Below are 12,518 nucleotides of genomic sequence, written 5' to 3' on the forward strand. Positions count from 1 at the left end.
CCCAAGACAATTAAGAAAATGGTAATAGGAACATACATATCGATAATTACCTTAAATGTAAATGGATTAAATGCTCCAACCAAAAGACACAGACTGGCTGAATTGATACAGAAACAAGACCTGTATATATGCTGTCTACAAGAGACCCACTTCAGACCTAGGGACACATACAGACTGAAAGTGAGGGGATGGAAAAAGATATTCCATGCAAAAAGAAATCAAAAGAAAGCTGGAGTAGCAATTCTCATATCAGACAAAATAGACTTTAAAATAAAGACTATTACAAGAGACAAAGAAGGACACTACATAATGATCAAGGGATCAATCCAAGAAGAAGATATAACAATTATAAATATTTATGCACTCAACATAGCAGCGCCTCAATACATACGCAAATGCTAACAGCCATGAAAGGGGAAATCAACAGTAACACAATCATAGTAGGGGACTTTAACACCCCACTTTCACCAATGGACAGATATCCAAAATGAAAATAAATAAGGAAACACAAGCTTTAAATGACACATTAAATAAGATGGACTTGATATTTATAGGACATTCCATCCAAAAACAACAGAATACACTTTCTTCTCAAGTGCTCATGGAACATTCTCCAGGATAGATCATATCTTGGGTCACAAATCAAGCCTTGGTAAATTTAAGAAAATTGAAATCGTATCAAGTATCTTTTCTGACCACAACACTATGAGACTAGATATCAATTACAGGAAAAAAAAAACTGTAAAAAATACAAACACATGGAGGCTAAACAATACACTACTTAATAACCAAGAGATCACTGGAGAAATCAAAGAGGAAATAAAAAAATACCTAGAAACAAATGACAATGAAAACACGACGACCTAAAACCTATGGGATGCAGCAAAAGCAGTTCTAAAGGGAAGTTTATAGCAATACAATCCTATCTCAAGAAACAAGAAACATTTCAAATAAACAACCTAACCTTACACCCAAAGCAATTAGAGAAAGAAGAACAAAAAAACCCCAAAGTTAGCAGAAGGAAAGAAATCATAAAGATCAGATCAGAAATGAATGAAAAAGAAATGAAGGAAACAACAGCAAAGATCAATAAAACGAAAAGCTGTTTTTTTGAGTAGATAAACAAAATTGATAAACCATTAGCCAGACTCATCAAGAAAAAAAGGAGGAAGACTCAAATCAATAGAATTAGAAATGAAAAAGGAGAAGTAACAACTGACACTGCAGAATACAAAGGATCATGAGAGATTACTACAAGCAACTATATGCCAATAAAATGGACAACCTGGAAGAAATGGACAAATTCTTAGAAAAGCACAACCTTCTGAGACTGAACCAGGAAGAAATAGAAAATATAAACAGACCAATCACAAGCACTGAAATTGAAACTGTGATTAAAAATCTTCTAACAAACAAAAGCCCAGGACCAGATGGCTTCCCAGGCGAATTCTATCAAACATTTAGAGAAGAGCTAACACCTATCCTTCTCAAACTCTTCCAAAATATAGCAGAGGGAGGAACACTCCCAAACTCATTCTACGAGGCCACCATCACTCTGATACCAAAACCAGACAAAGATGCCACACACACACAAGAAGACTACAAGCCAATATCACTGATGAACATAAATGCAAAAATCCTCAACAAAATACTAGCAAACAGAATCCAACAGCACATTAAAAGGATCATACACCATGATCAAGTGGGGTTTATCCCAGGAATGCAAGGATTCTTCAATATACGCAAATCAATCAATGTGATAATCCATATTGACAAACTGAAGGATAAAAACCATGTGATCATCTCAATAGATGCAGAAAAAGCTTTTGACAAAATTCAACACCCATTTATGATAAAGACGCTCCAGAAAGTAGGCATAGAGGGAACTTACCTCAACCATATATGGGCCATATATGGCAATATATGGGCCATATATGACAAACCCACAGCCAACATCGTTTTTAATGGTGAAAAACTGAAACCATTTCCACTAAGATCAGGAACAAGACAAGGTTGCCCACTCTCACCACTATTATTCAACATAGTTTTGGAAGTTTTAGCCACGGCAATCAGAGAAGAAAAAGAAATAAAAGGAATCCAAATTGAAAAGAAGAAGTAAAACTGTCACTGTTTGCAGATGACATGATACTATACATAGAGAATCCTAAAGATGCTACCAGAAAACTACTAGAGCTAATCAATGACTCTGGTAAAGTAGCAGGATACAAAATTAATACACAGAAATCTCTTGCATTCCTATACACTAATGACAAAAAAATCTGAAGAGAAATTAAGGAAACACTCCCATTTACCATTGTAACAAAAAGAATAAAATACCTAGGAATAAACCTACTTAAGGAGACAAAAGACCTGTATGCAGAAAACTATAAGACACTGATGAAAGAAATTAAAGATGATACAAACAGATGGAGAGATATACCATGTTCTTGGATTGGAAGAATCAACATTGTGAAAATGACTCTACTACCCAAAGCAATCTACAGATTCAATGCAATCCCTATCAAACTACCAATGGCATTTTTCACAGAACTAGAACAAAAAATCTTAAAATTTGTATGGAGACACAAAAGACCCTGAATAGCCAAAGCAATCTTGAGAAAGAAATATGGAGGTGGAGGAATCAGGCTCCCTGACTTCAGACTATACTACAAAGCTACAGTCACGAAGACAGTACGGTACTGGCACAAAAACAGAAATATAGATCAATGGAACAGGATTCCTAAGTCCAGAGATAAACCCACGCACATATGGTCACCTTATCTTTGATAAAGGAGGCAAGAATAGACAGTGGAGAAAAGAGAGCCTCTTCAATAAGTTGTGCTGGGAAAACTGGACAGCTACATGTAAAAGAATGAAATTAAAACACTTCCTAACACCATACACAAAAATAAATTCAAAATGGATTAAAGACCTAAATGTAAGGCCAGACACTATAAAACTCTTAGAGGAAAACACAGGCAGAACACCTTATGACATAAATCACAGCAAGATCCTTTTAGACCCACCTCCTAGAGAAATGGAAATAAAAACAAAAATAAACAAATGGGACCTAATGAAACTTAAAAGCTTTTGCACAGCAAAGGCAACCACAAACAAGACGAGAAGACAACCCTCAGAATGGAAGAAAATATTTGCAAGCAAAGCAACTGACAAAGGATTAATCTCCCAAATATACAAGCAGCTCATGCAGCTCACTATCAAAAATAAACCAAGTCAATCCAAAAATGGGCAGAAGACCTAAATAGACATTTCTCCAAAGAAGATATACAGATTGCCAACAAACACATGAAAGGATGCTCAACATCACTAATCATTAGAGAAATGCAAATCAAAACTACAATGAGATACCATCTCACACTAGTCAGAATGGCCATCATCAAAAAGTCTAGAAACAATAAATGCTGGAGAGGGTGTGGAGAAAAGGAACCCTCTTGCACTGTTGGTGGGAATGTAAATTGATACAGCCACTATGGAGAATAGTATGGAGGTTCCTTAAAAAACTAAAAATAGAACTACCATACGACTCAGCAATCCCACTACTGGGCATATACCCTGAGAAAACCATAATTCAAAAAGAGTCATGTACCACAATGTTCACTGCAGCACTATTTACAATAGCCAGGACATGGAAGCAACCTAAGTGTCCATCGACAGAGGAATGGATAAAGAAGATATGGCACATATATACAATGGAATATTAGTCAGACATAAAAAGAAACAAAATTGAGTTATTTGTAGTGAGGTGGATGGACCCAGAGTCAGTCGTACAGAGTGAAGTAAGTCAGAAAGAGAAAAACAAATACCGTATGCTAACACATATATATAGAATTTAAAAAAAAAAGGTTCTGAAGAACCTAGGGGCAGGAAAGGAATAAAGAAGCGACATAGAGAATGGACTTGAGGACATGGGGAGGGGGAAGGGTAAGCTGGGACGAAGTGAGAGAGTGGCATGGACTTATATATACTACCAAATGTAAAACAGATAGCTAGTGGGAAGCAGCCGCATAGCACAGGGAGATCAGCTCGGTGGTTTGTGACCACCTAGAGGGGTGGGATAGGGTGGGAGGGAGACGCAAGAGGGAGGGGCTATGGGGATATATGTATACGTATAGCCGATTCACTTTGTTATACAGCAGCAACTAACACGCCACTGTAAAGGAACTATACTCCAATAAAGATGTTTAAAAAAAAAATAGTGAACAGAAAAGTCACTGGGCTTATCAGAATTTTTACACAGAAACAGGGGAAGTTTACTTCCACTATTAAACCTGTTTTAAAGGGACACTGCAGAACTAAAATGAAATTATGTTTTGATCAACATTGTGAGGAGTGCTTAATCAATATATTGCTTTCATACATAAACAAATCAGTCTTTGGGAAACTACTGGTGCCATGTGGGATTTGAGGTGGTAGAAAAATCCCTTTTTCCTAGGAAAGTGCTGTGACATCAATTATCCATTTATTCTGTTCTATTTCCTTTATAGCACATTATCTGTATCTGAAATTATCATGTTCACTTGCTAATTTATTTATTATCTCTCTGTAGGGTAAAGTTACTTGAAAAAGTAAGCTACCCGAGAGCAGGGAGTTGGTCTGCTTTGTTCACTGGACATATCCCCAGGGCATAGACCTTTAAAGTAGGTTTTCAGCAGGCACAGTAAGTTGAAGAAAGAACACAAAGTGGCTCGTACCCGGGTAGAGATTGTAGACTGCCATTTTATACTCCTCCTTTTTCCGTACAGTGAACACATGTCCACTGAAATGAATAGAATGGATATTTTCATTGCTGCCCATGCTGAGCAGATACCATCGGATCTTTTGATCCTGAGCCATTGCTAAACCAGGTAGTGTATCCATCACATAGCCATTGATTGCTGGAGAAAGAACACAGAGAAAGCTGTTAAAATCTATTATATAAGTGTCTTTCCCTCCACTCCAGTCAAAAATATTGATTCCTATGAGGATTCCACTCCCACACATATAGTCTCAAATCATACAATGTCCAAACCTCAGGCTCAAGGTTCATTTCACAGCGAGTAATATTTGGGTGTGGAATATATTACCATGGAAGCGATACTTTGCTCTAAAAGTGGGGTCCTCCATCTGGATGTTGCAGGGAGCCCTGCAGTTCCTTTCCATGTTCTCAGTAAAGTACCAGCTCTTGGTCTCATCAAAAATAGTGAAAAACAGAGCAAATTCCTGCACTGTCACTTGTCTCCCATAAGCAGCGCTCAGAGTGTTTGTGCGGCAGATCAGAAGGGGTCCAATCAAGCCTGAGTGCACATCTTTTTCCTGAGAGGAAAGACACCAGTTCTATGAGCAAAAGTTCTCTCACCCATGAACCAGAGTGCATTTCTCATCAACTTTTATGACACTTCAACCCACTCCCCATCTTCCCACAGTACAATTTCTTCCTCTTTAGTAGATTCCAGAGCGATATGTCTAAGTCATAAATATGATGACACCTCCCCTATCTAAAGCTTCCCATTATGCTTAGGATAAATACCAAACTTCAAACATAACACAAAGACCCTTTCTTTTAAACCAGAAAGGGGCCAGCACAACATAGACCTGCTTACCAGATCAACATCAGAAAAATAAGCCCAGGCTTTGCAGTCAAACTCATCTTTAGTTGGTGCCATATGGTGCTGCACTTTCCAAAAGTAAGTTTTGGTTTCATTAGGCTTGACAAACTTTTTTCTAGGTTCTGCTCCTTGCCTCTGATCTTCCTCATAAGAAATAAGGCTAGAATAGAAGGAGTAGGGACGAGATGCCTGGTTTTTAAATGTTACCTGCAGAGCAAGAAAAAAAAAAAGAAAAGAAAAGAAATTAAAAAAAGTAAGTGTTATGTTTTAAGATCTTGTAAAGTTCTTAGGTTAGGGTTTATATCCCTAATAGCAATGCCGATTTGGGGGGTCTTTATCCAGGTTTTTAATAGCTGGAGGAAATGGTACAGAGTATGGATGTCATTAGAACCCAAACCTAAAGATCTACAAAAGAAACTGAGACATTTTTGAATTCCAAAATCTTTAAGGCATGAACTCAAAGTTGCAAAGGAGAAAATTTCTAAATACTTAAAAGCAATTCCAAAGTAAAAGGGAAAATATCACCACAGTGGTTTTAAGAGACCATAACCCCAGGAACTGATACTCTTAAATTAAGGTTCTTCATGACAAATACCAGGATGAATACTTATGATCTTTAAAGAAGACTTGTTTTTCAAATTAAAAAAAAATTATACATTTTCATGTGATATATGGAAAGTAAAATAAAATTGAAGTCAGAAGAAAATTCACTCACAATCCTATAATTTTAGATCCTCCTATATCCTTCGTGTAAACAATCAATTGGGACAATGGATGACTGTTTCTGGAAAAAATAAAACTACCTTGATCTTTGGCTCACACACACCAAAAACAAATTCTAGTCTACAGGAATTATTGACGGATTAAAAAGTTAAATGTTAAGAAATTAAACTGTAAAAGAAAGTTGAAAAAAGTATAGGTGATTTTAAGAAAAAAAAACCTCTGTATAGGGACGGATTTTTATAAACAAAAAAGCTATGAAAGTGTCATAAAGGAAAGATTTATGGGTTACTACCTAAAATTTCAAACCTGTTTTATTTTAAAAACCATTATATACAAAATTAAGAGAAAACAAACTTGGAAAAATATTATTCACTAAAATGATCAATGATCATTAATATATCAATGATCTATAATATACAAGGTAATATAAATGAACAAGAAAAGCACTCCCTCCAAAAATTTCAACTATGCAAAGAACATTAATAGATAATTCATTAGAGAAAGTCTTAAAATGTTCATGTATATTGCACTCCTGGAATTTTATCCTAGGAAAAGGGTTGTGGCTGCAGCATTACTTAAACAGTAAAAAAAAAAAGAAACTATCTAAAAGGTTGTTCAAAGTAAACGGTTAAGTAAACCATAAAATCATATAATGGACTAATATTCCGTCATTTAAAAATATATGTAGGAAGTGTTTTTAACGACACAAGAAATGTTTATGACACATTTATTTAGAAAAGAAGTAGGATGATGCATTATATAATTTTGAATACATAAAGAGAATACATAGGAAAAACATAAGAACATACAGCAAAATGATAATTATGGTATTATTTTTCAACTTCCTTGTTTTCTATACTTTAAACTTTTTCAAAAGTGAGAATACATTATTTTTATTTAAAAAAATTTAAATTTATCCCTCCCACCCCCCTTCCCCCCGGTAACCATAAGTTTTGTTTTCTACATCTGTGACTCTATTTGTTTTGTAAATAAATTCATTTGTACCCTTTTTAAAGATTCCATATATGTGATAACATATGATATTTCTCTTTCTCTGTCTGACTTACTTCACTCAGTATGACAATCTCTAGGTCCATCCATGTTGCTACAAATGGCATTATTTCATTCTTTTTTATGGCCATTATTTTTAGAATCAGAAATCTAAAAAACATATACGGGATTAATTTTCTTGTAATTTCATTGTCCTCAACTTACCATGATATTGTCTTCGACTTCTGCTCTTATATATGGTCCCAAGAGTCCCAAATGTTCATTTAGTTCTCCACGGTATAAGGGCTGAGTAAAGGAGCCATCAGCAAATTCCTCAAATACCACCTTTTTGAACTGAGGTACACCTCCATTCTCAGCTCTGGAGAAAAAAGCAGAGGAAAAGTAATATTCTCATGGACCAGGTGGGTAGAAATGCCTCACATTGTTGTCTTCCCTGTATTTGAGATACATTTGGTAGAAGTGATGAACTGGAAATGTAATGGAGAAGGGAGGGAGAAAGAGGGATTAAAGATAACTTCCCGGTTCCTGATTTGGGCAAATGGAAGGATGGTGATGCAGTTCACTGAGATGGAGAACCCTAGAAGGGTAGGTTGGTGTATACAGTTTTGGACACATGGGGTATCTGTGGGAATTATATTGGGAAATACACGGAGACTGGGAGTTCACAAAAGAGGTCTAGATGAAGATCATCTATATTTAGGTGGTAACAAAATCATGCAAGTGGCTTATCAAAGCCAATAGTCAATTTTATGTCCTCATCTTACTCAACATCTAAGCAACATTTTGCATAGTTAACCACTCCATCCTCCTGGACACACTCTCCCCAGGCTTCTCTAGTATATAAGATCCATGAAAGCAGGGGGATTTGTCTGTTTTGTCCACTGTTGTACTCCAGCAGCTGGAACAAGTGCCTGGCACATAGTAGGTGCTCAAAAAAAATTTGTTGAACGTTGAATGGATGTAGGGTTTATAAACATACTCTAAATATGAGCGCCTCAGTGTTCAGTCCTTGGATCACTTTTCTTTGCTTTTTAAAAATTCTGTAAAAACTGCGAACTAAAACTATACAATAAAGTGCATAAAACATAAACGCTTTTGATACAAAAAATGCAACCACCACTAAGATCAAGAACTTTTCCAGCAGCCCAGAAGACTCACTGTTATCTACCTTTTCAATCACACCCTCTCCCTTCCCACGAAATGTAATCCCCATTCTGATGTTTATAATTATTTATTTGATTTTGTTCATAACTGTACCACTTATGTATACATACCTAAAGAATATAGCTTAGTTTTGCCTATTTTTGAAGTATGCAAATGGAACCATATTGCATACATTCTTTTGTTTGTGATTTTTTTACTCAGCATTATGGTTGTGGTTCGTCTACGTTGTGTGTGTAGCTATAGTTTGTTCATTCCTATTGCTGTATAATATTCCATTGTGTGAATATAACACAATCATGTACATTCGAGTAATTTTTGGTGCTTATACATAGTCCTGCTATGAACCTTTGTATGCATTTCTGCTGGGCACATATCTAGGAGTGGAACTGCACCATTTTCCATTTTCATCAGCAATGTATGAGAGTTCCATTTGCTCCAAATCTTCACAAACACTTGATATTGACTGTGTTTTTACATTTTTGGCCATGCTACTGGTTGCATAGCAGTGTCTCTGTGGTTTTATTTTGCATTTCCGATTAATAATGAGGTTAATTTCTTATGGGTAGTAGCCATTTGGATTTCCTCTTGTGGAATGCCTATCCAAGTTTGTTTTCTTCTTTTTTGTGCCAATTTTTCTATTGGATAATCAGCTTTTTTTTCTTATTGATTCAAAGGAGTACTCTATATATTCTTGATATAAGTCTTTGTTGGCCTTTTGTGCTGCAAACATCTTCCCTTCTGTGGCTATTTTTTCATTCCCTTTTTGTTATCTTTTGATGAGCATAAATTCATAATTTTAATGTAGTGAAATCTATTTAAAAATTCTTCATGGTTAGTGCTTTTTGTATCTTGATATAAATTCTCTTTCTTTTCCTACCCTGAAGTTATTGAGATATTCTCTTACTTTTTTCTTTCTAAGAGATTTAAGGTTTTACGTTTATGTTTAGACTTGTAACCCACTGTTAGTGGATTTTTGTGTATGGTGTGAGTTAGGGATCTAGTTTAATGTCTTTCCATACGGATATCAAAAAATTTCAGCACATTTATTGCAAACTGCTCTTCTGTGACACCTTTTCCATAAATCAAATGCCTATAAATGTGTTAGTCTAGTTTTGGATTTTCTGTTTTCTTTCACTGACCTATTTGTTTACTCCTAAGCCAATTATCACATTACTATAGCTTTAAAATAAGTCTCAATATGTTATACAGCAATTCCTCCCATCTTGTTCCTTTTCCTCAAGAGGGTCTTGGCTATTCTTGGCGCTTTGCATTTTCTTAGTAATTTTAAAATCAGGCTTGTTGAGTTCTGCAAGAGAAAATACTTGTTGAGATTTTCACATAGGTTGTGCCAAATCTATAGATCGGTTTGGGGATAGTTTACATTTTCATAATATCGCATTTTCCAGTACATGTACATGGTATATCTTGGCATCTACTTAGGTCTTCTTTAAAGTTTCCCAATAAATTTCCATAGGTTTTTCCATAGAGGTCTTGAAAAATTTTTGTCATACTTATTTCTAGGTACTTGTTACTATTTCATTCCATTGTAAATGACACATTCTTTTAATTTCATTTTCTACCTGTCTGCTGCTACTATATCGATATATAATAGATTTTGTATACTGATTTTCAATTCTACAAACCTGCTAACCTTCCTAGTTAATTCTAATCACTTATTTGTAAACATTTTTTATATGTATAAAATCATATCATCTGTACGCAAGGACAGTTTTATTTCTTTCTTTTCAACCTTTATACCTTTTATATGTGTTTACTGCTTGAGTGTTCAGTACAGTATTGAATAGAAGCGATGATAATGATTGAGAATTTATCTATTTCTCTATTTAAGTCTGTCAAGTTTTGCTTTATGTATTTTAAAACTATATTATTAGGTTCATAGTAATTTAGGAATGTATGGCTGCCTATTGAATTGACTGTTTTATTATTATAACATTTCCTCTGTATCTCTACAAACCTCTTGCTTTAAAGTTTCCTTTCTACTTAACTGAGTACTTAGATTTTTAAAAAATATTTATTTATTTATTTATTTATTTATTTGGTTGCACTGGGTCTTAGTTGCAGTTTGCCGGCTCCTTAGTTGCGGCATGTGGACTCCTTAGTTGTGGTTTCTTGCTTATTTTTCTTGTTTTATTTCATACCCAGTATCTTTGTGTGCTAGAAGTTGTATCTGGAATATTTGTGAAAATAACTTGAGGCCTAGAATGTTGGTTTCTTACACTAGAGAGGTTTTATGTATTCTTCAGCCAGATGTCTGCAGGCACTGCCAATCCAAGACATGCTTAAATTTTGATCAAGAATAGAGATTTCATGGACAACACAGATGACAGAAAACTGGGCTGTAAGTCAATGAAGTGCAAGTTAACTGGTTTACCATTACTTTGAGCATGTAGCCCTTTGGGGACCTAGCGTAAAGTGGGCACGGTTTACATCTACTTTTACTCCCTCATCATCCCATCAAGTCTTATTTGAATGCTATTAATAAGCTCATAACTCTTAAATTTGTATCTTTAGCACAGACCTCTTCCTTGGATTCCAGACTCATATATCTAACTGCCTACTCAACATCTCAACTTGGGGACTTCCCTGGTGGTCCAGTGGTAAAGAATCCACCTTTCAATGCAGGGGACGTGGGTTCGATCCCTGGTCGGGGAACTAAGATTCCACAGGCCACGGGGCAACTAAGCCCGTGTGCCACAACTACTGAGCTCGCGAGCCTCAACTAGAGACCCCATGTGCCACAAACTACAGAGCCCACGTGCCCTGGAGCCAGCATGCCACAACTAGAGAGAAGCCCGCACGCCACAATGAAGAGCCCGTGCGCTGCAATGAGAAGATCCTGCATGCCTCAATGAAGATCCCGCGTGCCGCAATTAAGACCCAATGCAGCCAAAAAAAATTAAAAGAAAATAAATTTTTAAAAAACTCAACTTGGATCTCTAATAGGCATCTCAAATTAAATATGTACAAAACAGACCCTTGAGTGTTTCCTCAAATAAATCTGTTCTGCTTCAAGCCTTCCACATCTCATTAAATGTCACTATCATCCACCTAGTTGCTCAGGACAAAACCCGAAAATCTTCTTTGAGTCTTCTCTCACCATTCCTCCCCATACTCAATCTAACACCAAGCCCTCTCTGCTTATCTTTAAATCATAATCAACATCCTTACATTTCTTTTGATTTTCACCACCACTACCCTGTTCTAATCAATAGCTTGATTGACGCTGGTGAGACTAATCCGGTGGAAAGTGAGAAACTGATGATGTAAGAGAGAACAAGGGACTTGCTAAAGCAACGTTTTTTATGAAGGGAGAAAGGATGGGATCGAGTGCAAAACTGGGCAGTATATTGGTACAGATGTCAGTAAATGTGGTGTTGGAAGTCTGTGGAGTTCACTGCAAAGCATCAACTAGGAGTGAGAAGGGGTGTTGGAGAATGGGCAAAACGTGTTGGAGATTTAGGGAAAAAGCAGAAAATGTAAGATAGAGGTCCAGGAGAGCAGGAAATATTCTACGGTTGCTGTGCAGCAATAAGGGCTCATTTGAGGTAGAAAGCAAGGCTGGGAAGTGACAATGACTAATGAAGAGGGAGAGCATCTACCCTTCCTCTAGGACCTATATTATCTGACCACTGCTCATCTCTGCCACCTCATCTCCCTACCCCTGCACACACTTCCTTACTGTACTACAGTCATGTTGGTCCTTTTTTGTTCCTCAAACATGCTAAAACTTGTTTCATTCTCAGGGCCTTTGCATTTCCTGTTCCCTCTGCCGGAAATGTCTTCTCTCAGACCTCTGTTAGCTGACCTCTTATCATCATTTAGGTCTCAACTCCACAAAGAGAATTTCTCTGACCATCACAGCTAAAGTAACACCCCCGTCACTCTACCATATTATTCAAGTCTACCTTTTGAACGGCACCAAGATTCCCCCTATTTAGTTTTCTACTAATTTATTGTCCCTTGCTCTCCCCAGTAGAATGTAAGCTCCTACTT

The 12,518-nt window shown here is 36.3% G+C and overlaps 1 protein-coding gene across 5 annotated transcripts in view; it reads right to left on the reverse strand.

Moving 5' to 3' along the window:
* Positions 1-12,518, reverse strand: part of F8 (coagulation factor VIII) — a 123,068-nt gene that overhangs the window by 36,548 nt on the left and 74,002 nt on the right. For all 5 annotated transcript variants that reach the window (XM_059911589.1, XM_059911592.1, XM_059911593.1 and 2 more), the window contains 4 exons: positions 7,545-7,698; positions 5,601-5,813; positions 5,085-5,313; positions 4,713-4,895 (listed from right to left, as the gene is read on the reverse strand). In XM_059911589.1, coding sequence (XP_059767572.1) covers positions 4,713-4,895; positions 5,085-5,313; positions 5,601-5,813; positions 7,545-7,698 — 779 coding nt within the window. The remainder of the gene's footprint in view (positions 1-4,712; positions 4,896-5,084; positions 5,314-5,600; positions 5,814-7,544; positions 7,699-12,518) is intronic.

This window comes from Balaenoptera ricei, chromosome X (assembly GCF_028023285.1).
Source record: "Balaenoptera ricei isolate mBalRic1 chromosome X, mBalRic1.hap2, whole genome shotgun sequence".
Taxonomy (NCBI): domain Eukaryota; kingdom Metazoa; phylum Chordata; class Mammalia; order Artiodactyla; family Balaenopteridae; genus Balaenoptera; species Balaenoptera ricei.